This window comes from Dicentrarchus labrax, unplaced genomic scaffold, assembly GCF_905237075.1.
Source record: "Dicentrarchus labrax unplaced genomic scaffold, dlabrax2021, whole genome shotgun sequence".
Lineage (NCBI taxonomy): Eukaryota > Metazoa > Chordata > Actinopteri > Moronidae > Dicentrarchus > Dicentrarchus labrax.
Window position 1 is genome coordinate 1 of NW_026136779.1, and position 27,999 is coordinate 27,999.

The 27,999-nt window shown below is 37.2% G+C and overlaps 2 protein-coding genes and 1 long non-coding RNA gene across 28 annotated transcripts; all 3 read right to left on the reverse strand.

The window, feature by feature from the left end:
- Nucleotide 1: 1 nt before the first annotated feature.
- On the reverse strand, nt 2-1,486 carry LOC127359826 (uncharacterized). 2 transcript variants are annotated; one of them, XR_007882978.1, is made up of 3 exons: nt 1,429-1,486; nt 710-799; nt 2-82 (listed from the first exon to the last, which is right to left on the reverse strand). It is a non-coding gene; the product is annotated as an uncharacterized LOC127359826 (long non-coding RNA). The 2 variants fall into 2 exon arrangements; XR_007882977.1 differs by lacking the exon at nt 1,429-1,486 and adding an exon at nt 1,031-1,085.
- Nucleotides 1,487-4,474: 2,988 nt separating this feature from the next.
- Nucleotides 4,475-27,971, reverse strand: LOC127359825 (asialoglycoprotein receptor 1-like). 6 transcript variants are annotated; one of them, XR_007882976.1, is made up of 8 exons: nt 27,799-27,971; nt 26,807-26,884; nt 25,572-25,697; nt 24,165-24,407; nt 17,932-18,101; nt 17,669-17,781; nt 16,954-17,592; nt 4,475-4,902 (listed from the first exon to the last, which is right to left on the reverse strand). XR_007882976.1 is itself a non-coding variant. In XM_051394028.1 (7 exons), the coding sequence occupies exons 1-7, from the start codon at nt 27,863-27,865 to the stop codon at nt 17,463-17,465; spliced, it is 1,092 nt and encodes a 363-aa protein (XP_051249988.1). In that variant the 5' UTR covers nt 27,866-27,971; the 3' UTR covers nt 16,369-17,462. The 6 variants fall into 6 exon arrangements, 2 of the variants coding, with proteins under 2 accessions (XP_051249988.1, XP_051249989.1); XR_007882973.1 differs by having other exon boundaries at nt 24,165-24,572; XR_007882974.1 differs by lacking the exon at nt 17,932-18,101 and adding an exon at nt 23,904-24,073 and having other exon boundaries at nt 24,165-24,572.
- On the reverse strand, nt 4,929-21,428 carry LOC127359823 (C-type lectin domain family 10 member A-like). Of its 20 annotated transcripts, none has more exons than XM_051394013.1 (7): nt 19,732-19,974; nt 7,692-7,763; nt 7,417-7,506; nt 6,151-6,573; nt 5,890-6,059; nt 5,627-5,739; nt 4,929-5,550 (listed from the first exon to the last, which is right to left on the reverse strand). In XM_051394013.1, exons 1-7 carry the CDS (start codon nt 19,757-19,759, stop codon nt 5,427-5,429), a joined length of 1,020 nt encoding a protein of 339 aa, XP_051249973.1. In that variant the 5' UTR covers nt 19,760-19,974; the 3' UTR covers nt 4,929-5,426. The 20 variants fall into 20 exon arrangements, with proteins under 20 accessions (XP_051249973.1, XP_051249971.1, XP_051249977.1 ...); XM_051394011.1 differs by lacking the exon at nt 7,692-7,763 and adding an exon at nt 14,572-14,643; XM_051394017.1 differs by lacking the exons at nt 7,417-7,506; nt 7,692-7,763 and adding exons at nt 14,297-14,386; nt 14,572-14,643.
- Nucleotides 27,972-27,999: the final 28 nt, after the last annotated feature.

Here is a 27,999-nt window from a genome sequence, read left to right on the forward strand (position 1 = left end):
ATCTCCAGCTCCTGATTTTGTGTCTTCAGGTTCTGGTTTTCTGCAGTCAGCTTGGCGTTGTTTTCAGAAATGACTGAGGTAACTACAGTGACAGACAGAGGAAGGTATTGGGCTTTGAGACTTTGTTCCAATTCAGATTTACTTTTATAACACAAATTAAAAAAAAATCCTCTTTATTTTGGCAAATCAGAAATCTCTCCCTGATGCACCTCCACTGTAAGAGATGGGACACACACTCCACAGTCCTCATTCTGTGCAACATAGATCCCAAACTTCACCTCAAGCTAGAATGAGATTTTAGTGGTATAAGTTTGTCACATCAAATGTTTAAAAATGTCCTCTTTCTGTTACAATCATTTCACTGGAGCTCAGCACAGAAAAACTGTCTAGGGAAACATAAAGAGGGAACTTTGTAGTAAAACTACTGTAAGTTCAGATGATTCACATTTGATTTCTGTAAGTCAGACTGCTGAAGCCTCGTATTACCTTCAAATAAACATTGGAATACATGTTTGCACAGGGCCAGCATGAACAGGAGGAAGGATTACACCAAGCAAAAACTGTTACAGTGTACATATGGGCAGCTGACTATTGCTTTACTACAGACTTGATACAATGTGAACCTGTCCTTTAAATGTGGACTAACAACAGCAAGTAAAGAAGAAAAAAAGCTTTAATTTGAAATAAGATTGACATAGAAGGTACTCACAGTAAATATGAAGGGACATGATTACTAACAGTATCACCCAACACGCTGCCATTGGTAGAAAAGACTGAGTGAAGGAGAGAAACTTCTGACCTGAAAGAAAAATAAGAATTCAGTTGAAGCACGTCAACAACTTGATTTAACAGTAGATGGCGCTTTGAATACATTTTACAATTAAAACAAAAGGAAAACTATATGCTGAGCTTTTGAACATTCACATTTTCAACTTTCCAACTTATTAATTTATATTTAACATCATAATGATAAATTATTGCTATGTTTAACAATATTACATGTGTGAAATTTACTGTGTTCTTAATGCACCTGATGTGGCTTCCTTTTTATCCACAGTGCGTACTGCTGTATTAACATAGTCAGCCTCTTCCTCAATTTGCTCTGAAAGATATCCAGATCAAACAATTGCTCTATAACTCAATGTTATTTACAGACTAGCTCCCAATATGTTTTGAAATCAGGATACAAAATATGGATTTTATAATTATTATTGAAAACATCATTAAATCGTATTATTCCCAATGTGTTGAGCAGAGAGGAACAATCCTGATGCAAAAGATATAATTAGAAATGAAGGTGTTGTCAATCATCAGAAACATCAAACATTGCAAAAAAGAACAAATGTAGACAAAATACTGGCCAATAAAAAGATAGAGCAGACAAAGTGTTACATGCAGACACATAAACATTAGAATGGTTTAAAATACCAGTTTCATCCTGTGGTTTTCTGTCCATCCTGAATAAAGATTTAAAATCTTGCTGCAGTCCTGTATGAAGGCTTTAAGGAAAGTCTGTGTAACTGGTGTGGGAACCTCTCTGGTCCACTGTGATGGTCTTTACTGTACTTCTGCTTTGAGGCTGTGACAGTGTTGTTTTTGCACCTTAGAAGCTAATAATGTGTTGCTGTGAAGAGAAGTCTAGTGGTTTTTGTTGCTGTTGGCAGACTGTCTCTGGTGATACTCATGAGTCAGAAATGTACATACCATTGGTCTACTGGCCTAAAATACACACATGTTAATACACACATGTTTGCTTAATACAGTCTATTCATGGAAAGTTATGTTTTTATTTCATTTGTGCCCACCCAGCCTGAACACTTTTACATGATGTGAAGCCAGTGGGGGTGTAAGGACTCCAGTACAATTGTGTCAGACTGTGGAGGCCTGATTGATCTCCACTGTGTGCCTCACCTGTCTCATGAAGTGGGTCCTGTGTTTGTACCAGAGTGTGGGGTCCTTTTGTAGGTGTTTCCCCTGCAGGAACATATTCTAATAGATATTATAAAGATGCTGGTTGATATTATAAATAAATGTATAAATAGTTAAAACTGTTGATGAACTGTAGCTGCTGCTGATGCTGAATCTTCAGTCCTGTATGACATTTAGTTTGTGTGTGCTTGTGTGTTGTTCAGCTCTTACCAAAGCTTCATCGTTAGCTTTGTTCAGGATGTTATTTACAGATCGACTCCCAATATGTTGAGAAACCATTATTCAAAAGATGGATTTTATAAATATTAATGAATAGTAACACATTAAGTCTTATTATTCCCAATGGGTTGAGCAGAGTAGGAAAATCATGATGGCAGTCATACAAAGCGTCATGCATTTTAAACAAAGTTCACCAACAGTCTTCATGAAGGCTGTAAGGGGAAAATGTGACAGTTTACATTTTACAGAAAAGTGAACTTTAACTTGTGACAGAGTTGTTTGGTTATCAGATAAGGCTGAGTAGTAAAAGGAAGTCTTCTATTAAAGATTCTGACTCACACTGTGTGTGTGTGTGTGTGTGTGTGTGTGTGTGTGTGTGTGTGTGTGTGTGTGTGTGTGTGTGTGTGTGTGTGTGTGTGTGTGTGTGTATGTGTCTATGACCTGCTGCACTTCCCCTTTCATTAACACCTTTTCAGCAGTGACTTTTTCTCAGAATCAAATATCTTTCTGCTGAGACTGCAGATGAGAAAAACAATATCTGAAACACACAATTATCTTTTTCCTTAATATGTTGTTAATAAGTGTTTTTTTTCCACTGTTAACAACACACTGAGCTGGCTGTCATTCTATCCACAGTGCTGTTAAGAGACAGAGCTTCTTCCTGAATGTTCTCTGAGAGAAATCTTATCATTCTTATATTAAAGTGTTAAACAGAGTGGAAAAATCATATCACAAAATTCTAAATGAATTTAAGCATTTTAGAACCATTTGGTGCTCAGGTGTTTCTAGCATCCGTAGCATCATATATTGCAAACACACACACAAAATAAATCTATACAACATGCTGGTACACAAAAAGATATTGTAGATACTTTCTTACATACAAACACACTAAACTGATTTAAAGTTGCCTCCACTGGTTTTCTTCGTTCTTTCATCCTGAACAAATGTTTCAAATTCTGCTGCAGTTCTAAATGAAGGCCTTAAGGAAAGTCAATGTGCACAGCCTTACAGAGTAAGGAAGTTGTCGAGTGTTGGTCTTTACTTTAGGTAGTGACAGTGTTTGCAGTGTTTCCCATAGATTGTTTTTCTCAGCAGCAGTGCTGTTGTGCACGCCGTCAAACATGCAACACTCAGACATTGTTTGGAAGTAGCTTACATTTTCAGCATTTTCGTTGGGTTTGTGGAAGACCCGAAGAAAATGTCATGTCTTTCAATACAAAATATGCATTTTCACATCATTTCTGACCATTATTATTACCTTGTCTGTGTACAGAAGTTGGAAAAGCCAGAGTAAAAAAAAAAACACCCAAAAGCCTGAAGACAAAAGTGGTTGGGGAGGCCCACTGGGGACCAACTACAACTATTAGATAGTAGTTTTAATGCTTATTGATTTATTATTTTCATGCTATTAGATCTGGGATATTTAGGTCATTTTGATGCTTTCCACATTGATTTTTCTTTCATTTGGCTTGAGTGCTGCACGTATAATGATAGGAGAAATACTCTCTAAGTGACCTCAGAATCATTATCCTATTGATTATTCATGATTATTCACGAGTCTTAATTGACTTAATTTACAGCTTCAGACATTAACTGTAGATATTAATATGAAAAAAAATTAATTTGAAAACACAGAAAAATACTAGTTTACTGTTTAAAAAGTGAACAGTAGCATTTTATTTTATTCTATTCTTCTGGGCCTTTGGTAGAAGAGCTCCGTGGCTCTGCTATAGGGGAATAAGGTGGTGGGGGCCCACTGCCACTACTACACTGTGACTGCTGCTGCCGAATGAGAGTGTGTTTGTTCTGTTGGTTATGGCTATGTAGTGTTTGAGTGCATATATTCATTGATTTAGTAATTCAGTAATTATTAAATTAAACAGTTAGTTTTGCTTCTGGAGTTGTGTTTCCTTCTGTTGTGCTCCAACACTGTTTGACATATCAGAAAGATCTAATCATGTATCACAAGCTATGATAAAATATTCACTACTGAACAGTCTCTGTGTTGAAAAAATCGAAAAGATAGAGATACCACAAATAAAACCATGAAATTCCTCCTTGTAAAACACACAATATGACACTTCCCTGATAACTGAGACTCACTGCACCGAGCTATGATGCTGTATTTGTGCTGATGTTGACTGTGTGTGTAACTGATGTGTGAGCTTCAGATGGACTGAACTGAGGCCAGATCTGCCTCTGTCTCATCCTGTTCAGGTTCAAACATGTTGTAACATCCTGAATAATGTTATTCTTTAACACTTGATGAAATCTTACTGATATTTTCAATGAGTAATATGTTAAAAACAGACAATAACAAGAATGTGTGACAGTATTTTTATTTAATATAATGGACTGAAACAGGAATTTACTTCTCGATAGATGAATAACACTTAACTGTCTCCTCTACATAATAATATTCTTTACATCAGAACACAAATGCTTAAGAAAACAGCTCTGGGATCACTCTGTTGAGAACAAGTGATGCAGCGCCCCCTGTTGGCCAATCAGCAGCAACCATTTCAAATGTTACATGACAATAACAAATAAGAAACTTTGAGCACTTTTGTTGGTCTCTTTCATCAATCTGCTGATATACAAACTGTAAGAACTGCATCTCTAACTAAGTAGAAGAAAAGCACATCAGAGTTATTAATGATTAACACTTAAATCCCCTTTAGGCCAGTTACTCTATTTTCTTCTGTATATCTGCACATATACATTAGATCTGTTTTTACCAGCAACAAACACCTAAAGTAACCATATATAGAACTTTTTAAAAAATGATCCCTTATGCATTTATTATGAAGAAGACATTATTTATAAAAATCAAGTAACTAAAATATTGTGTAGACATTGCATAACACATCTAAACAGCTACTCACTAAGGTAATCACATATATTTTATAAATATACATAAAGTTACATTCACATAGTGACATGGACTGAAATACAATCGGTGTGAAATCTACAAAAAGTACTGTCTACCCAGGAGAACTCAAGATAAGCACATTGGTGTTCTAAGCCCTTTGCAAAACCTTCAAATACAATTAAATCACAATTATAAATGTTTCCAAACTCCATTTAAACCTCATATGATCCTAATTATAACTTAACCCACTCTTTATCCCAGCCCTCACATCATTTAAAAAAATATATTTATAAACAAAACTTTAAATTGTGAAGTTTGGTATTTATAAACCAGTTGATATTATCTTACATGTAATCAATCTTTACAGAGGATCCAGTAACATTCTCAAGTTTGACTGCAGTGTTTAAACAGTTAAAGCTTTCTGTTCACAGATCCATTGTCGTTTTTCACTACAGTTCACTGAACTCAGTTCGCTGTTCTGGACAACAGTTGCACAGTGACCTTCAGTAGGACGTTCTATCCAGGATCTGAGGGAAGAACATGATGTTTAGATCAAGGCTGATAGATTTTATGATTCAAAATGTTTAGGAATGTGTCTCTTACTCTTCAGTCAGATCATTTCCATCGACCCACTTCCATTTCCCATCTTCAACTCTCAGTCCAATCCAGAACCCGTTTTTTCCTGAACTTAGCCACCATTTACCATGAATGAAAGTCTGACACCAGAGAGACAGTTATCAGACATTTAAAGACTGGACTTAAATAAACACACTGTGGCCTACAGACTCACAGTGTGCTCAGAGTAACAGAAAATATTTTGAATCTCATATAGACTGTCAAATACATGCCCACAGTTTTCTCATTACCTTCTCTTGTTCATCAGTTATAACAACCAGATCTGAACTCTTTCCTTTGCAGTCTTCTCGAGCTTCATCCCAGGGTTTCTGACCAGCAGGCCCAGGGTTATTAAACGCATAGCAGCCAGACGTGAAGTTTTCCCAGCCCTTCTGACAAGGTTTACACTGTCTTTCTGAACCTACAGAGACCAACCAATAAACAGCAGTAGTGCATTCTGATATTATTGTTATTGGTTATTTTTGGAACTAATTAATGGGTTCTGAACATACCTCCACTTTTTAGGGGGCAGTAGGCATTAATGCTCCACTGAGCTCGACTGACATTGAGCTCATTCTGCTTTGTCTCCATGTCTTGTATTTTTTCTGTTAAGTTCTTCTGCGTCTCCAGCTCCTGGTTTTGTGCCTTCAGGTTCTGGTTTTGTGTCGTCAGGTTCTGGTTTTGTGTCTCCAGGTTCTGGTTTTGTGTCGTCAGGTTCTGGTTTTGTGTCTCCAGGTTCTGGTTTTGTGTCTCCAGGTTCTGGTTTTGTGTCTTCAGGTTCTGGTTTTGTGTCTCCAGGTTCTGGTTTTGTGTCGTCAGGTTCTGGTTTTGTGTCTGCAGGTTCTGGTTTTGTGTCTCCAGGTTCTGGTTTTGTGTCTCCAGGTTCTGGTTTTCTGCAGTCAGCTTGGCGTTGTTTTCAGAAATGACTGAGGTAACTACAGTGACAGATAGAGGAAGGTGTTGGGCTTTAAGACTTTGTTCCAATTCAGATTTACTTATATAACAAAAAAACATGATAAAGAAAGGTTCACATGTTTCCAATCAATCTTAAAACAATAGTCAAGTGCCCTTATGAACATTGAAACTATTTTTTTGTTTGTTTGTTTTTTGCTGTCATCCTCTTTATTTTGGCAAATCAGAAATCTCTTCCTGATGCACCTCCACTGTAAGAGATGGGACACACAGTCCACAGTCCTCGTTCTGCGCAACACAGACCCCAAACTTCACCTGAAGCTAATATGAGGTTTCAGTGGTCAACTTTGTTAAGTCACTTGTTTCAAAATGTCCTCTTTCTGGGGCCTTAATAGCTCGCCTTGTAGAGCTTGTGCACCATGTGCCAAGGGTGAGTCCCTGCTGCACCGGCCCAGGGTTAGAGTCAGAACTGTGGCCCTTTGCTGCGTGTCACCCCCCCCTCCTGTCACTCTTAAGCTGTCACTATCTCCTAGAGGGCAATAACAGACAAAAAAAAGTCCTCCAACTTTGTAGTAAAACTACTGTAACTTCAGATGATTCACATTTGATTTCTGTAAGTCAGACTGCTGAAGCCTCGTATTACCTTCAAATAAACATTGGAATACATGTTTGCACAGGGCCAGCATGAACAGGAGGAAGGATTACACCAAGCAAAAACTGTTACAGTGTACATATGGGCAGCTGACTATTGCTTTATTACAGACTTGATACAATGTGAACCTATCCTTTAAATGTGGACTAACAACAGCAAGTAAAGAAGAAAAAAAACTTTAATTTGAAATAAGATTGACATAGAAGGTACTCACAGTAAATATGAAGGGACATGATTACTAACAGTATCACCCAACACGCTGCCATTGGTAGAAAAGACTGAGTGAAGGAGAGAAACTTCTGACCTGAAAGAAAAATAAGAATTCAGTTAAAGCACGTCAACAACTTGATTTAACAGTAGATTGCGCTTTGAATACATTTTACAATTAAAACAAAAGGAACTATTAATTATATTTCAACATCATAATTTATCATATATTTTATGTTTAACAATATTACATGTGTGAAAGTTACTGTGTTCTTAATGCACCTGATGTGGCTTCCTTTTTATCCACAGTGCGTACTGCTGCATTGACATAGTCAGCTTCTTCCTCAATTTGCTCTGAAAGATATCCAGATCAAACACAAACGTCTCTATAACTGAATGTTATTTACAGACTGACTCCCACCACGTTGGGAAACCGTGATATGAAACATGGATTTTACAATTATTAATGAAAACATCATTAATTCTTATTATTCCCAATGTGTTGAGCAGAGAGGAACAATCCTGATGCAAAAGATATAATTAGAAATGAAGGTGTTGTCAATCATCAGAAACATCAAACATTGCAAAAAAGAACAAATGTAGACAGAATACTGGCCAATAAAAAGATAGAGCAGACAAAGTGTTACATGCAGACACATAAACATTAGAATGGTTTAAAATACCAGTTTCATCCTGTGGTTTTCTGTTCATCCTGAATAAAGATTTAAAATCTTGCTGCAGTCCTGTATGAAGGCTTTAAGGAAAGTCTCAGAGTGTAACTGGTGTGGGAACCTCTCTGGTCCACTGTGATGGTCTTTACTGAACTTCTGCTTTGAGGCTGTGACAGTGTTGTTTGTGCACCTTATCAGCTAATATTGTTTACTGTGAAGAGAAGTCTAGTGGTTTTTAGTTGCTATCTGCAGACTGTCTCTCATGATACTGCCACACTGTCTGAGACAGCGGTTTATTTATCCATTGTGAAAATATTTGAAAGCCTAGGCTACATTACCCCCTCATTCGGTGTATATCTTTTCTTATTTAGTAACGTTGCCTATCATAACGATCAAAACCAGCGTGGTAAGGAATTACATTGACAACAGCTCACTCTTGCTTTAACTGGTCTGTGTTGGTAAAATAAACACTGAATGTGCTCCAGAGTTTCACTGCAAGCAGTGTGACTGTCAGTGGACTGTAGGAGGGGCATGTCTTCATGAAGGCTGTAAGGGGAAAAATGTACCAATGTACATTTTACAGACAAGTGAACTTTAACTCATGACAGAGTTGTTTGGTTATCAGGTAAGGCTGAGTAGTAAAAGGAAGTCTTCTCATTAAAGACTTTGACTCACACTGTGTGTGTGTGTGTGTGTGTGTGTGTGTGTGTGTGTGTGTGTGTGTGACCTGCTGAACTTCCCCTTTGATTAACACATTTTCAGCAGTGACTTTTTCTCACAATCAAATATCTTTCTGCTGAGACCAGGGCCAGATTAACACTTCACTGTACCCTGGGCAACAATATTCAAGGGCCCCATCATCACGACCCCAGGATCGCCATAATCTGGCAAAATACAGAATAAATTACAGTAATATACAGTAAATATAATCAATACTTCAATAACTAACTGTCATCAAGTGCATTTTGATGTACAGATGTGCAAATGCTCATAGAACTACAAACGCACCGCTATGTTCTCTTGTCAAGACCACTCACTCACATATGTTATGAAAAGAAAACACATCGGCATCAGTTTAATCTGGCAAAACTGACCCACTACATAGAGAGGGAAGGAAGTGTCCTCCATTTTCACAAAACAAATAATAAGCAACCACTTTCAAAGCATCCAATATTTATTTAACAACACCTACTCCCAACACAAATGTATTGAACTCATAGAGCCATCACAGAGGAAGTCCACAGACAAGACACAAACAAAAATCCATAATCTCCTAGAATCAAGTAGCATTTTGGTCCTCAGCTCATTTTAAGCAGAAATCACCCTGTCACCTCAGAATTCAACAGGACAATCCAGTTACAGTGCAATATAAACAGTTTGAAATCTGCCTGTTTTCTCTCAACATCAATAAACAATGGACAGCATTTTCATGGAGCCTGTACCGTACAGGGGCTGCTCGCAGACTCGAGACCCATCACCGCTTCCCTCAACGGTCGCACTCGCAGCAGAATCCGGGCCGTCGGTTGAAGATGCCGCCGGGGGGCTCTTCGCTCTCGGGGCTGTGAACATTAGCTAGCTCCGGCAGTGAAGAAGTGTCCTGGATAGCTGAGCTGTCCTCGTTGACGGATGCTGCCTCAGCAGAACAGCTGCTAACGTTTAACGTCGTAGGTAGGTCGTAGTCCACAACGTCTTCAGTCTCAGCCTGAGACTGAAGATGAGAAAAAACAACAACATCTGAAACACACATTATCTTTTTCCTTAATATGTTGTTAATAAGTGTTTTTTTCCACTGTTAACAACACACTGAGCTGGCTATCATTCTATCCACAGTGCTGTTAAGAGACATAGCTTCTTCCTGAATGTTCTCTGAGAGAAATCTTATCATTCTTATATTAAAGTGTTGAACAGAGTGGAAATATCATATCACAAAATTCTAAATGAATTTAAGCATTTTAGAACCATTTGGTGCTCAGGTGTTTTCTAGCATCTGTAGCATCATATATTGCAAACACACACACAAAATAAATCTATACAACATGCTGGTACACAAAAAGATATTGTAGATACTTTCTTACATACAAACACACTAAACTGATTTAAAGTTGCCTCCACTGGTTTTCTTCGTTCTTTCATCCTGAACAAATGTTTCAAATTCTGCTGCAGTCCTAAATGAAGGCCTTAAGGAAAGTCAGGGTGCACAGCCTTACAGAGTAAGGAAGTTGTCGAGTGTTGGTCTTTACTTTAGGTAGTGACAGTGTTTGCAGTGTTTCCCATAGATTGTTTTTCTCAGCAGCAGTGCTGTTGTGCACGCCGTCAAACATGCAACACTCAGACATTGTTTGGAAGTAGCTTACATTTTCAGCATTTTCGTTGGGTTTGTGGAAGACCCGAAGAAAATGTCATGTGTTTCAATACAAATATGCATTTTCACATCATTTCTGACCATTATTATTACCTTGTCTGTGTACAGAAGTTGGAAAAGCCAGAGTAAATTAAAAACACACCCAAAAGCCTGAAGACAAAAGTGGTTGGGGAGGCCCACTGGGGACCAACTACAACTATTAGATAGTAGTTTTAATGCTTATTGATGATGCTTTTTTTTATTTTGATGCTATTAGATCTGGGATATTCAGGTCGTTTTGATGCTTTCCACATTGATTTTTCATTTATTTGGCTTGAGTGCTGCACGTATAATGATAGGAGAAATACTCTCTAAATGACCTCAGAATCATTATCCTATTGATTATTCAGGATTATTCACATGAGTCTTAATTGACTTAATTTACAGCTTCAGACATTAACTGTAGATATTAATATGAAAAAAATTTAGTTTGAAAACACATAAAAATACTAGTTTACTGTTTAAAAAGTGAACAGTAGCATTTTATTTTATTCTATTCTTCTGGGCCTTTGGTAGAAGAGCTCCGGGGCTCTGCTATAGGGGAATAAGGTGGTGGGGGCCCACTGCCACTACTACGCTGTGACTGCTGCTGCCGAATGAGAGTGTGTTTGTTCTGTTGGTTATGGCTATGTAGTGTTTGAGTGCATATATTCATTGATTTAATAATTCAGTAATTATTAAATTAAACAGTTAGTTTTGCTTCTGGAGTTGTGTTTCCTTCTGTTGTGCTCCAACACTGTTTGACATATCAGAAAGATCTAATCATGAATCACAAGCTATGATAAAACATGCACCAATGAACTGTCTCTGTCTTATCACATGGACATTTCACAACCTTCTTTTAGTTCTTTCTTGACAAAACGAAGAAGTTAAAGATACCACAAATAAAACCATGAAATTCCTCCTTGTAAAACACACAATATGACACTTCCCTGATAACTGAGACTCACTGCACCGAGCTATGATGCTGTATTTGTGCTGATGTTGACTGTGTGTGTAACTGATGTGTGAGCTTCAGATGGACTGAACTGAGGCCAGATCTGCCTCTGTCTCATCCTGTTCAGGTTCAAACATGTTGTAACATCCTGAATAATGTTATTCTTTAACACTTGATGAAATCTTACTGATATTTTCAATGAGTAATATGTTAAAAACAGACAATAACAAGAATGTGTGACAGTATTTTTATTTAATATAATGGACTGAAACAGGAATTTACTTCTCGATAGATGAATAACACTTAACTGTCTCCTCTACATAATAATATTCTTTACATCAGAACACAAATGCTTAAGAAAACAGCTCTGGGATCACTCTGTTGAGAACAAGTGATGCAGCGCCCCCTGTTGGCCAATCAGCCATTTCAAATGATACATGACAATAACAAATAAAAAACTTTGAGCACTTTTGTTGGTCTCTTTCATCAATCTGCTGATATACAAACTGTAAGAACTGCTTCTCTAACTAAGTAGAAGAAAAGCACATCAGAGTTATTAATGATTAACACTTAAATCCCCTTTAGGCCAGTCACTCAATTTTCTTCTGGATATCTGCACATATACAGTAACTCAGTTTTTTTCAAGCAACAAACAGCTAAAGTAACCATACATACAGCTTTTTGAAATAATTTACTTAAAATAAATGTTTTTTATAAGAAAAATGATCCCTTATGCATTAATTATGAAGGAGACATTACATATGAAAATCAAGCAAGTGAAATATTGTGTAGACATTGCATAACACATCTAAACAGCTACTCACAAAGGCAATCATATATATATTATAAGTATACATAAAGTTACATTCACATAGTGCCATAGAATGAAATACAAAATGAATCACTGTTAATAATATATAGAAATAACCTAGTCTACACAGGAGAACCCAAGATAAGCATATTGGTGTTTTATGTCCTTGGCAAAACTTTCTGATACAGTTAAATCCCAATACAATCAATTTAAACCTCATCCTAATTAGAACTTAACCCACTCTTTATCCCAGCGCTTACATCACTCGAAAAAAAAGTAAACCACGAAAAATTTGAATTGAAATAAATCCCTTTAAAAACAATGTTCTCACACTCACCACGCCACTGCAAGTGCAACAAAAGCCCCACGTACATAAAGAGAAAAGGAATCATTTATTAATGTAATCCATGCAAAAGATGTACAGAGAAGGAAAAGTAGCATTCAGCAGAATATAGTTAATTTAGGTAACTCAGGTAAAGACTGCACTGAAGCAACGATTCTGCAGGACACTTTTTAAGGGAGAGAGAAATTCCCTGTAGACAGCAACAAGACAAGATCGACAAGATCAAAAAATATTACAGAGAGAGTTTATATAGAGCTATTTCATAGCCTACTTTGTTTATTAGTTATTCAGTATAAAATATATGTATATAATGTACTATATTAATATTTTAAATATAAAAAACATTAAGGAACAGCTTGGTTGAGTGCATTTCTTTTCTTAAAGTAATGCAGAGCCATTCACCTATATTATTAAAGAAAATACAAGTATTGGATCAGGACTCAGTATCAGCAGATATTAAATGTGGCTCAGGGGCAAAAAAAACTGGATTGGGACAGTGAGTGGTCAAAAGACTATAAAGGCGCTATACAAGTACAGGTCCATTTACCATTTACCATTTACTAGTATTGGTATTGGCTGTAATAAATATACTAAAATCCTTGTATCCTGGTGTCGACAGCTCCTGGTTTTTGTTTTGTGTCTCAAGTTGGTTGTTTTGTGTTGTCAGGTTCTGGTTTTGTGTCGTCAGGTTCTGGTTTTGTGTCATCAGGTTCTGGTTTTGTGTCGTCAGGTTCTGGTTTTGTGTCATCAGGTTCTGGTTTTGTGTCGTCAGGTTCTGGTTTTGTGTCTCCAGCTCCTGGTTTTGTGTCTTCAAGTTCTGGTTTTCTGCAGTCAGCTTGGCGTTGTTTTCAGAAATGACTGAGGTAACTACAGTGACAGTTAGAGGAAGGTGTTGGGCTTTAAGACTTTAAGACTTCAAATTCAGATTTACTTATATAACACAAAAACATGATAAAGAAAGGTTCACATGTTTCCAATCAATCTTAAAACAATAGTCAGGTGCCCCTATGAGCATTGAAACTGTGTTTAACTGATGTTTTTTTTTTGCTGTCATCCTCTTTATTTTTGCAAATCAGAAATCTCTTCCTGATGCACCTCCACTGTAAGAGATGGGACACACAGTCCACAGTCCTCATTCTGTGCAACACAGATCCCAAACTTCACCTTAAGCTAATATGAAGTTTCAGTGCTCAACTTTGTTAAGTCAAGTGTTTCAAAATGTCCTCTTTCTGGGGCCTTAATAGCTCGCCTTGTAGAGCTTGTGCACCATGTGCCAAGGGTGAGTCCCTGCTGCAGCGGCTCAGGGTTCGAGTCAGACCTGTGGCTCTTTGCTGCGTGTGTCCCCCCGCCCCCCCTTCCTGTCACTCTTAAGCTGTCACTATCTCCTAGAGGGCAATAACAGCCAAAAAAAAAAGTCCTCCAACTTTGTAGTAAAACTACTGTAACTTCAGATGATTCACATTTGATTTCTGTAAGTCAGACTGCTGAAGCCTCCTATTACCTTCAAATAAACATTGGAATACATGTTTGCACAGGGCCAGCATGAACAGGAGGAAGGATTACACCAAGCAAAAACTGTTACAGTGTACATATGGGCAGCTGACTATTGCTTTATTACAGACTTGATAAAATGTGAACCTGTCCTTTAAATGTGGACTAACAACAGCAAGTAAAGAAGAAAAAAAGCTTTAATTTGATATAAGATTGACATAGAAGGTACTCACAGTAAATATGAAGGGACATGATTACTAACAGTATCACCCAACACGCTGCCATTGGTAGAAAAGACTGAGTGAAGGAGAGAAACTTCTGACCTGAAAGAAAAATAAGAATTCAGTTTAAGCACGTCAACAACTTGATTTAACAGTAGATGGCGCTTTGAATACATTTTACAATTAAAACAAAAGGAACTATTAATTATATTTCAACATCATAATTTATCATATATTTTATGTTTAACAATATTACATGTGTGAAAGTTACTGTGTTCTTAATGCACCTGATGTGGCTTCCTTTTTATCCACAGTGCATACTGCTGCATTGACATAGTCAGCTTCTTCCTCAATTTGCTCTGAAAGATATCCAGATCAAACACAAACGTCTCTATAACTGAATGTTATTTACAGACTGACTCCCACCATGTTGGGAAACCGTGATATGAAACATGGATTTTACAATTATTAATGAAAACATCATTAAATCGTATTATTCCCAATGTGTTGAGCAGAGAGGAACAATCCTGATGCAAAAGATGGAATTAGAAACGAAGGTGTTGTCAATTATCAGGAACATCAAATATTGCAAAAAAGAACAAATGTAGACAGAATACTGGCCAATAAAAAGATAGAGCAGACAAAGTGTTACATGCAGACACATAAACATTAGAATGGTTTAAAATACCAGTTTCATCCTGTGGTTTTCTGTCCATCCTGAATAAATATTTAAAATCTTGCTGCAGTCCTGTATGAAGGCTTTAAGGAAAGTCTCAGAGTGTAACTGGTGTGGGAACCTCTCTGGTCCACTGTGATGGTCTTTACTCTACTTTTGCTTTGAGGCTGTGACAGTGTTGTTTGTGCAACTTAGAAGCTAATAATGTGTTGCGGTGAAGGGAAGTCTAGTGGTTTTTCTAGTTTCTGTCTGCACACTGTCTGAGACAGGGGTTCATTTATCTATAGTGAAAATATTTGAAAGCCTAGACTACAAAAACAAGATATGAAATATGTCTTTCTGGTATGTGATGGAGTGTTTGAGTGTGTTTTTAATTGATTTAATAATTCAGTCATTATGAATTTAAACATTTATGAACTGTGTTTCTGTCTGTTGTGCTCCAACACTGTTTGACATATCAGAGATCTAATCATGTATCACAAGCTATGATAAAACATGCACCAATGAACAGTATCTGTCTTATCACATGGACATTTCACAACCTTCTTTTAGTTCTTTCTTGACAAAACGAAGAAGTTAAAGATACCACAAATAAAACCATGAAATTCCTCCTTGTAAAACACACAATATGACACTTCCCTGATAACTGAGACTCACTGCACCGAGCTATGATGCTGTATTTGTGCTGATGTTGACTGGGTGTGTAACTGATGTGTGAGCTTCAGATCAGAATCAGAATCAGAATCAGATTTATTGCCAGGTAGGTTTTTACACATATAAGGAATTTGTCTAGGTGCAATGGTGCTTAAAATATACAATCACACAAAAATATACAAAACACACAAAGATCACACAAGAATAAATTACTTTTAAAAATATAAATAAATAAAGATAAGAAAGATAAGAAAAGATAAGAAGACTGTGTCAGTGGGGGTTCCAGGCATTGTTAATGAGGCCAGCTGCAGATGGAAAGAAACAGTTTTTGTGGCGTGAGGTTTTGGTCCTGATGGACCACAGCATCCTGCCAGAGGGGAGTGATTCAAAGAGTTTGTGACCGGGGTGGGAGGGGTCAGCCACAATCTTGCCTGCACGCCTCAGGGTCCTAGAGGTGTACAGGTCCTGGAGGGATGGCAGATTGCAGCCGATCACCTTCTCAGGGGATCGAATGATACGCTGCAGTCTGCCCTTGTCCTTGGCAGTGGCAGCAGCGTACCAGATGGTGATAGATGAGGTGAGGATGGACTCGATGATGGCGGTGAAGAAGTGCACCATCATTGTCTTTGGCTGTCTCATCCTGTTCAGGTTCAAACATGCTGTAACATCCTGAAAAACTTTACTCTTTAACACTTGATGAAATCTTACTGATATTTTAAATGAGTAATATGTATAAAACAGACAATAACAAGAATGTGTGATAGTATTTTTATTTAATATAATGTACTAAAACAGGAATTTGCTTCTAGATAGATAAATAACACTTAACTGTCTCCTCTACATAATAATATTCTTTACATCAGAACACAAATGCTTAAGAAAACAGCTCTGGGATCACTCTGTTGAGAACAAGTGAAGCAGTGCCCCCTGTTGGCCAATCAGCAGCAACCATTTCAAATGTTACATGACAATAACAAATAAGAAACTTTGAGCACTTTTGTTGGTCCCTGTGACAGTGTTGTTTTTGCAACTTATGAGCTATTATTGTGTTGCTGTGAAGGGAAGTCGAGTGGTTTAACAGTTGCTGTTGGCAGACTAGGACAGGGGTTCATTTATCTATAGTGAAAATATTGGAAAGCCTAGACTACAAAAACTACATATCATCAATCATCAATCTGCTGATACACAAACTGTAAGAACTGCATCTCTAACTAAGTAGAAGAAAAGCAATTCAGAGTTATTATTGATTAACACTTTAATCCCCTTTAGGCCAGTTACTCTATTTTCTTCTGTATATCTGCACATATACAGTAGATCTGTTTTTACCAGCAACAAACACCTAAAGTAACCATACATTGAACTTGTAAAAAAATTATCCCTTATGCATTTATTATGAAGGAGACATTATTTATAAAAATTAAAGTAACTAAAATATTGTGTAGACATTGCATAACACATCTAAACAGCTACTCACTAAGGTAATCACATATATATTATAATTACACATAAAGTTACATTCACATAGTGACATGGACTGAAATACAATCGGTGTGAAATATACAAAAAGTACTGTCTACCCAGGAGAACTCAAGATAAGCACATTGGTGTTCTAAGCCCTTTGCAAAACCTTCAAATACAATTAAATCACAATTATAAATGTTTTCCAAACTCCATTTAAACCTCATATGATCCTAATTATAACTTAACCCACTCTTTATCCCAGCCCTCACGTTTTTTTTATTTAATTTAAATTGTGAAGTTTGGTATTTATAAACCAGTTGATATTATCTTACATGTAATCAATCTTTACAGAGGATCCAGTAACATTCTCAAGTTTGACTGCAGTGTTTAAACAGTTAAAGCTTTCTGTTCACAGATCCATTGATGTTTTTCACTACAGTTCACTGAACTCAGTTCGCTGTTCTGGACAAAAGTTGCACAGAGACCTTCAGTAGGAGGAGGTTGTGGTTTCCAGGATCTGAGGGAAGAACATGATGTTTAGATCAAGGCTGATAGATTTTATGATTCAAAATGTTTAGGAATGTGTCTCTTACTCTTCAGTCAGATCACTTCCATCGACCCACTTCCATTTCCCATCTTCAACTCTCAGTCCAATCCAGAACCCGTTTTTTCCTGAACTTAGCCACCATTTACCATGAATGAAAGTCTGACACCAGAGAGACAGTTATCAGACATTTAAAGACTGGACTTAAATAAACACACTGTGGCCTACAGACTCACAGTGTGCTCAGACTAACAGAAAATATTTTCAATCTCATATAGACTGTCAAATACATTCCCACAGTTTTCTCATTACCTTCTCTTGTTCATCAGTTATAACAACCAAATCTGAAATCTTTCCTTTGCAGTCTTCTCGAGCTTCATCCCAGGGTTTCTGACCAGCAGGCTCAGGGTTATTAAACGCATAGCAGCCAGACTGGAAGTTTGCCAAGCCGTTCTGACAAGGTACACACTGTCTTTCTGAACCTACAGAGACCAACCAATAAACAGCATTAGTGCATTCTGATATTATTGTTATTGGTTATTTTTGGAACTAATTAATGGGTTCTGAACATACCTCCACTTTTTAGGGGACAGTAGGCATTAATGCTCCACTGAGCTCGACTGACATTGAGCTCATTCTGCTTTGTCTCCATGTCTTGTATTAATTCTGTTAAGTTCTTCTTCTGCGTCTCCAGCTCCTGGTTTTGTGTCTTCAGGTTCTGGTTTTCTGCAGTCAGCTTGGCGTTGTTTTCAGAAATGACTGAGGTAACTACAGTGACAGACAGAGGAAGGTATTGGGCTTTGAGACTTTGTTCCAATTCAGATTTACTTTTATAACACAAATCAAATAAAAATCCTCTTTATTTTGGCAAATCAGAAATCTCTCCCTGATGCACCTCCACTGTAAGAGATGGGACACACAGTCCACAGTCCTCATTATGTGCAACATAGATCCCAAACTTCACCTCAAGCTAGAATGAGATTTTAGTGGTATAAGTTTGTCACATCAAATGTTTAAAAATGTCCTCTTTCTGTTACAATCACTTCACTGGAGCTCAGCACAGAAAAACTGTAAAGGGAAACATAAAGAGGGAACTTTGTAGTAAAACTACTGTAACTTCAGATGATTCACATTTGATTTCTGTAAGTCAGACTGCTGAAGCCTCCTATTACCTTCAAATAAACATTGGAATACATGTTTGCACAGGGCCAGCATGAACAGGAGGAAGGATTACACCAAGCAAAAACTGTTACAGTGTACATATGGGCAGCTGACTATTGCTTTACTACAGACTTGATACAATGTGAACCTGTCCTTTAAATGTGGACTAACAACAGCAAGTAAAGAAGAAAAAAAGCTTTAATTTGAAATAAGATTGACATAGAAGGTACTCACAGTAAATATGAAGGGACATGATTACTAACAGTATCACCCAACACGCTGCCATTGGTAGAAAAGACTGAGTGAAGGAGAGAAACTTCTGACCTGAAAGAAAAATAAGAATTCAGTTGAAGCACGTCAACAACTTGAATTAACAGTCAATGGCGCTTTGAATACATTTTACAATTAAAACAAAAGAAACTATTTACTGAGCTTTTAAACATTCACATTTTCAATTTTCCAAATTATTAATTTATATTTAACATCATAATTGATCATATATTTTATGTTTAACAATATTACATGTGTGAAAGTTACTGTGTTCTTAATGCACCTGATGTGGCTTCCTTTTTATCCACAGTGCGTACTGCTGCATTAAGATAATCAGCTTCTTCCTCAATTACATCTGAAAGATATCTAGATCAAACAATTGCTGTACAACTCAATGTTATTTACAGACTAGCTCCCAATATGTTTTGAAATCAGGATACAAAATATGGATTTTATAATTATTAATGAAAACATCATTAAATCGTATTATTCCCAATGTGTTGAGCAGAGAGGAACAATCCTGATGCAAAAGATGGAATTAGAAATGAAGGTGTTGTCAATCATCAGAAACATCAAACATTGCAAAAAAGAACAAATGTAGACAGAATACTGGCCAATAAAAAGATAGAGCAGACAAAGTGTTACATGCAGACACATAAACATTAGAATGGTTTAAAATACCAGTTTCATCCTGTGGTTTTCTGTTCATCCTGAATAAATATTTAAAATCTTGCTGCAGTCCTGTATGAAGGCTTTAAGGAAAGTCTCAGAGTGTAACTGGTGTGGGAACCTCTCTGGTCCACTGTGATGGTCTTTACTGAACTTCTGCTTTGAGGCTGTGACAGTGTTGTTTTTGCACCTTATCAGCTAATATTGTGTTACTGTGAAGAGAAGTCTAGTGGTTTTCAGTTGCTATCTGCAGACTGTCTCTCATGATACTGCCACACTGTCTGAGACAGCGGTTTATTTATCTATTGTGAAAATATTTGAAAGCCTAGGCTACATTACCCCCTCATTAGGTGTATATCTTTTCTTATTTAGTAACGTTGCCTATCATAACAATCAAAACCAGCGTGGTAAGGAATTACATTGACAACAGCTCACTCTTGCTTTAACTGGTCTGCGTTGGTAAAATAAACACTGAATGTGCTCCAGAGTTTCTCTGCAAGCAGTGTGACTGTCAGTGGACTGTAGGAGGGGCATGTCTTCATGAAGGCTGTAAGGGGAAAAATGTACCAATGTACATTTTACAGACAAGTGAACTTTAACTCATGACAGAGTTGTTTGGTTATCAGGTAAGGCTGAGTAGTAAAAGGAAGTCTTCTCATTAAAGACTTTGACTCACACTGTGTGTGTGTGTGTGTGTGTGTGTGTGTGTGTGTGTGTGTGTGTGTGTGTGTGTGACCTGCTGAACTTCCCCTTTGATTAACACATTTTCAGCAGTGACTTTTTCTCACAATCAAATATCTTTCTGCTGAGACCAGGGCCAGATTAACACTTCACTGTACCCTGGGCAACAATATTCAAGGGCCCCATCATCACGACCCCAGGATCGCCATAATCTGGCAAAATACAGAATAAATTACAGTAATATACAGTAAATATAATCAATACTTCAATAACTAACTGTCATCATGTGCATTTTGATGTACAGATGTGCAAATGCTCATAGAACTACAAACGCACCGCTATGTTCTCTTGTCAAGACCACTCACTCACATATGTTATGAAAAGAAAACACATCGGCATCAGTTTAATCTGGCAAAACTGACCCACTACATAGAGAGGGGAAGGAAGTGTCCTCCATTTTCACAAAACAAATAATAAGCAACCACTTTCAAAGCATCCAATATTTATTTAACAACACCTACTCCCAACACAAATGTATTGAACTCATAGAGCCATCACAGAGGAAGTCCACAGACAAGACACAAACAAAAATCCATAATCTCCTAGAATCAAGTAGCATTTTGGTCCTCAGCTCATTTTAAGCAGAAATCACCCTGTCACCTCAGAATTCAACAGGACAATCCAGTTACAGTGCAATATAAACAGTTTGAAATCTGCCTGTTTTCTCTCAACAACAATAAACAATGTACAGCATGTTCATGGAGCCTGTACCGTACAGGGGCTGCTCGCAGACTCGAGACCCATCACCGCTTCCCTCAACGGTCGCACTCAATCCGGGCCGTCGGTTGAAGATGCCGCCGGGGGGCTCTTCGCTCTCGGGGCTGTGAACATTAGCTAGCTCCGGCAGTGAAGAAGTGTCCTGGATAGCTGAGCTGTCCTCGTTGACGGATGCTGCCTCAGCAGAACAGCTGCTAACGTTTAACGTCGTAGGTAGGTCGTAGTCCACAACGTCTTCAGTCTCAGCCTGAGACTGAAGATGAGAAAAAACAACAACATCTGAAACACACATTATCTTTTTCCTTAATATGTTGTTAATAAGTGTTTTTTTCCACTGTTAACAACACACTGAGCTGGCTGTCATTCTATCCACAGTGCTGTTAAGAGACAGAGCTTCTTCCTCAATGTTCTCTGAGAGAAATCTTATCATTCTTATATTAAAGTGTTGAACAGAGTGGAAAAATCATATCACAAAATTCTAAATGAATTTAAGCATTTTAGAACCATTTGGTGCTCAGGTGTTTTCTAGCATCCGTGGCATCATATATTGCAAACACACACACAAAATAAATCTATACAACATGCTGGTACACAAAAAGATATTGTAGATACTTTCTTACATACAAACACACTAAACTGATTTAAAGTTGCCTCCACTGGTTTTCTTCGTTCTTTCATCCTGAACAAATGTTTCAAATTCTGCTGCAGTCCTAAATGAAGGCCTTAAGGAAAGTCAATGTGCACAGCCTTACAGAGTAAGGAAGTTGTCGAGTGTTGGTCTTTACTTTAGGTAGTGACAGTGTTTGCAGTGTTTCCCATAGATTGTTTTTCTCAGCAGCAGTGCTGTTGTGCACGCCGTCAAACATGCAACACTCAGACATTGTTTGGAAGTAGCTTACATTTTCAGCATTTTCGTTGGGTTTGTGGAAGACTCTAAGAAAATGTCATGTGTTTCAATACAAAATATGCATTTTCACATCATTTCTGACCATTATTATTACCTTGTCTGTGTACAGAAGTTGGAAAAGCCAGAGTAAATTAAAAACACACCCAAAAGCCTGAAGACAAAAGTGGTTGGGGAGGCCCACTGTGGACCAACTACAACATTTAGATAGTAGTTTTAATGCTTATTGATTTATTATTTTGATGCTATTAGATCTGGGATATTTAGGTCGTTTTGATGCTTTCCACATTGATTTTTCTTTCATTTGGCTTGAGTGCTGCACATATAATGACAGACAATAACAAGAATGTGTGACAGTATTTTTATTTAATATAATGGACTGAAACAGGAATTTGCTTCTAGACAGATAAATAACACTTCACTGTCTCCTCTACATAATAATATTCTTTACATTAGAACACAAATGACAAACACAAGAAAACTGCTCTGGGATCACTCTGTTGAGAACAAGTGATGCAGCGCCCCCTGTTGGCCAATCAGCAGCAACCATTTCAAATGTTACATGACAATAACAAATAAGAAACTTTGAGCACTTTTGTTGGTCTCTTTCATCAATTTGCTGATATACAAACTGTAAGAACTGCATCTCTAACTAAGTAGAAGAAAAGCACATCAGAGTTATTAATGATTAACACTTAAATCCCCTTTAGGCCAGTTACTCTATATTCTTCTGTATATCTGCACATAAACAGTAAATCAGTTTTTTTCAAGCAACAAACAGCTAAAGTAACCATACATACAGCTTTTTGAAATAATTTACTTAAAATAAATGTTTTTTATAAGAAAAATTATCCCTTATGCATTTATTATGAAGGAGACATTATTTATGAAAATTAAAGTAACTAAAATATTGTGTAGACATTGCATAACACATCTAAACAGCTACTCACTAAGGTAATCGCATATATATTATAAATATACATAAAGTTACATTCACATAGTGACATGGACTGAAATACAATCGGTGTGAAATATACAAAAAGTACTGTCTACCCAGGAGAACTCAAGATAAGCACATTGGTGTTCTAAGCCCTTTGCAAAACCTTCAAACACAATTAAATCACAATTATAAATGTTTTCCAAACTCCATTTAAACTTCATATGATCCTAATCATAACTTAACCCACTCTTTATCCCAGCCCTCACATCTTTTTAAAAAAAAACTTTTTTATAAACAAATTTATTTTTTATTTTTTTAATTTAATTTAAATTGTGAAGTTTGGTATTTATAAACCAGTTGATATTATCTTACATGTAATCAATCTTTACAGAGGATCCAGTAACATTCTCAAGTTTGACTGCAGTGTTTAAACAGTTAAAGCTTTCTGTTCACAAATCCATTGATGTTTTTCACTACAGTTCACTGATCTCAGTCCACTCTTCTGGACAAAAGTTGCACAGTGACCTTCAGTAGGAGGAGGTTGTGGTTCCCAGGATCTGAGGGAAGAACATGATGTTTAGATCAAGGCTGATAGATTTTATGATTCAAAATGGAATGTGTTTCTTACCCTTCAGTCAGATCACTTCCATCGACCCACTTCCATTTCCCATCTTCAACTCTCAGTCCAATCCAGAACACGTTATTGCTGTGACTCCATTCACTGATATAATTCTGACACCAGAGAGACAGTTATCAGACATTTAAAGACTGGACTTAAATAAACACACTGTGGCCTACAGACTCACAGTGTGCTCAGACTAACAGAAAATTTTCTGAATCTCATATAGACTGTCAAATACATTCCCACAGTTTTCTCATTACCTTCTCTTGTTCATCAGTTATAACAACCAAATCTGAACCCTTTCCTTTGCAGTCTTCTCGAGCTTCATCCCAGGGTTTCTGACCAGCAGGCTCAGGGTTATTAAACGCATAGCAGCCAGACTGGAAGTTAACCCAGCCCTTCTGACAAGGTACACACTGTCTTTCTGAACCTACAGAGACCAACCAATAAACAGCATTAGTGCATTCTGATATTATTGTTATTGGTTATTTTTGGATCTAATTAATGGGTTCTGAACATACCTCCACTTTTTAGGGGACAGTAGGCATTAATGCTCCACTGAGCTCGACTGACATTGAGCTCATTCTGCTTTGTCTCCATGTCTTGTATTAATTCTGTTAAGTTCTTCTTCTGCGTCTTCAGCTCCTGGTTTTGTGTCGTCAGTTTCTGGTTTTGTGTCGTCAGTTTCTGGTTTTGTGTCGTCAGGTTCTGGTTTTGTGTCTTCAGGTTCTGGTTTTCTGCAGTCAGGTTTGTGATCTTGCTTTCTAAGGCAGTATAGGATTTAGTCAGGTTGTTGTGGTCCCTCCTCAAGTTTTCATTTTCTGAGCTCAGATTGCGGTTGAGGTTTGTCAGGTTGTGATTGTCAGCCAGTAGAGACGTTTGGTTTTCTTTTAATTGGTTCAGCTCACCCTCATGATTTAATGTAGTGACTGCAAAACGAAAATAATAATGCAATTTTTTCCCGTCCATTTTTTTTTGTTATTTTCCACATTTGGAAGCTAATTCCTGTCTGCTCTCCTTCAGGTTTTCAGCTTTTGGAAGTTGTTGGCTCTCAATGTGTTCCTTCAATGTACAAGATCAACAAATCCCATGAAAAGACTAAAACAAACGTGTTAATCTGAATCTTAGTACTTTCGAACTTCCTCTGTGACACTCAGAGCCTAATTGGTTCCTACTTAAGTCAACATTTAACGTTGTCTAAATCAGCTGGGCACTGTAGTTTTAAGTAAACATTACTCAAACAGGAGTGGACCGTGCATTTGTCTGGGATGTTTTTCTGGCAGCAGGATGGTGTGTGTGGGACAAAAGCTGACAGATAACATTGGAGCTCCAAGGATCAGTGCTGTGTTGGTTTGGGTCTGATCATGGGATATGTTCGCAATAAGAAGAAATATATAATACAATTTAACTTATCCTTTAATGCCTTCCTGTTTCTACTAATTCTGTCACCAACCTTTCACTGCTGTTATGTGGCTTCAAATGAATTCACATATTCAACCAACTATATGATCGATAAAAGGCTTTATTCTGAAGTCAAATTTAAGTGGGAAAAAATAAACATTAAATTTATATTTGTTCATTTTGTTTCATTTTGGTTAAATAACCACAAAGCTATAAAACATGGGAATAAAAGTTATTAAGATAACATACAACAACAACAACACAACAATATGCTTTACAGTGTGATACAGTGGGCTTCTCCAAGAATAAATAAATGGTTGCACATTGAAAATAGAAATCATGTAAATAAGAACCCTGTCTTATGAATCCTTTACTCTCTGCAGACATTTCTACATCAGATTTTGTCTCTAGAAATTAACTCTGTTCCTAAAAGATTAAAACAACAATTTGAGGCAGATTATGTGAATAAAACAAACTGCCTATAGATAATAGAGTTAATGCACGGACTTCCTGTTCTGTATACTTACGGTAGACGCAGACTGCTATGACGCCCAACAGCAAAATGACACAAAGAACCCCCAAACAACAAGCCAACTGCTGATAGCGCCGACGTCTGTTGTTTGCTTTCTTGTCTGGCAAGATTCCTGCTGAGGCTAAACAACAAAATATAAGAGTTAGACAGTTCACCTCTGGGTCTCCTAATGGAACGGACAAGGGGGGGAACGGGGGATCCACTGTAAGTCAGTCACACCTCGACTTTCTTCTAAATAACTCGAAGGGGGTCTAGCCCAGGGTGTCATTCAAGATAGAACCGCCACTGCTTAAAGTAGAAGCAGTAATAGTGGAAGTGTTAGGAAGAAGGGATGTCCGATAATATCGACCCTCCGATATTATCGGCAGATATTCACTAAAAAATTTAATATCGGGAATTATCGGTATCGGGTTTTTATAACCGATGTTTGTTCTGTAGGCTTCAGCAATTCAGAGCCTACATGAACGCAGCATGGGACGTTTACTGGCGAGCGCTAGATGACGTATATTAACAGCAACTACACTAGACTGGTTGGTTGCTAACCGTGGCTAACAAGCAAACAATTTAAAGCTGAATGATTTTAATATTAACACAAAATAAGTGCAATGCACCTTAAATATTTGACCCTGCTATGAGCTGTTCCTTAATTTACATTAGCACTCCTTCAGGTGCATAATACAATTAAACACATTAACCAAAGCTAGTGCTCAGCTAGTGATTAGCATTAGCGCTCTTTTCAGTATTAATACAATGAAAGTTGACGTTGTTCTCTTATTTTGCACAGACAGTGTTTACATTTGGAAAGCCATGTTGCATTTATGTATGCATCCAGTGGGGCATCACAATAAGATTAGGCATAATGTGTTAATTCCACAATAGGAGATATGTTATGTTGTTATCTAACAACAGTTTTGGTGTAAAAAGCCTGCATATTGGAAATTGAGAGTTGGACAATATCGGAATATCAGATATCGGCAGAAAAGCCAATATCAAGCATCCCTATTAGGAAGTGTTGGTGGTAGTTAGAGCAGTACTTCTGTAGTAGTGGCTGTAACATTAGTTGCATTTGAAGCACTCGTCTAACACTGTGCTGACAAAGACAGATTCAAAATGACTAGACATATTCATTTCCTAATATGGGTTAAACACCCCATAATACAATGTGATAGCATGTTTTCACTAGATCGTCCCAGAGAGTCCACTGCACACTATGTTTTTTGTTCAACTTACCGTCTGTGTCACCAGTTTGTTGGGTTGTTTCACTTCGTACCTTCACTTCATCGTACACAATGTCCTCCTCCTTTTTTGCTGAAAGGTTGAAGGACATAATCATTAAATTCTATACAGTGTTCTAATAACAAGGGACTTTAAAAGTTTATAATATTATTTGAAAAGTAACAAAAGCTAAACACAAGATGATGACATTGTCACAGTTGCAGTGAGCGCATCCTGTGAAAAGGGAAACTCTCCCTTTTTAAAAAGGAAACACTTTAAAGAAACTATTTCATTTTCCATTTGCCTGACTGGTTTTAGCTAGCTGTGGTTAGAGTGGATTCTCTATTGTGGGTTGCAGAAATGTGCAAAACTAAACAAAAGACCAACAGTTTACATCCAATATGTCAAAAAAAAAAAAAAAAAAAAAAAAAAAAGTAGAATGCAACAATTTAATATATAACTTCAACCTATATAACTGTAATAAGAGTTTTAGGAACCTAATTCCAATATAACATCATCATTTTACATTTTGGAATATACATTGAGGAAGTGGTAATAACAGTTGGTAAAAGGATTCAAAGTGTGAGATCAGAGTTTAACAGTTTAACAGTTTAACAGTGATGCATGTACTACTTTACTGGTTTTCTTTGTCTAATAATAATCAACATTTTGAACATCAGTGCCAATGTGCAGGGTTAGCTCAACATCTAATTTCCACTGTCTTCCTGCAGTTTAAAAAAAGCTGCAATTCAACAACGTCATGCTACAGAGTTTTACAGATGTTCCTGTTTTAAACCCTGGTTGCACCACAAATGTCTCTTTCACAGGACACTACAAATTTAAACTTATTCGGATTTAACATTCTGATCGGTAAAAAAAAATCCAATTCACATTCTGAGATTATTGAAGAAACTATCAGTCCAAGAAATGAACATTGCTTATGAGGATGATCACACAAACAAACCAGTAAAGTGACAAGTTTCCACAATTTGACAAACTAAACTTACCTTCAGGTGGGGAATTATTTTTAGCTTTGAATACAACTGAAGCGTAGTTAACCTCCTCCTCTGCCATCGCTACAGTCGTTCTCTTGAGTGCTCTGTGACTTGTAGACAGAGAAGTACCACTGTAATTGAACCACGGAGCATCCCTATACGAGAAGTGGTTGTTTCCTCTGTTGTGTTGAGTCTGTCACTCACTGCCTTGTA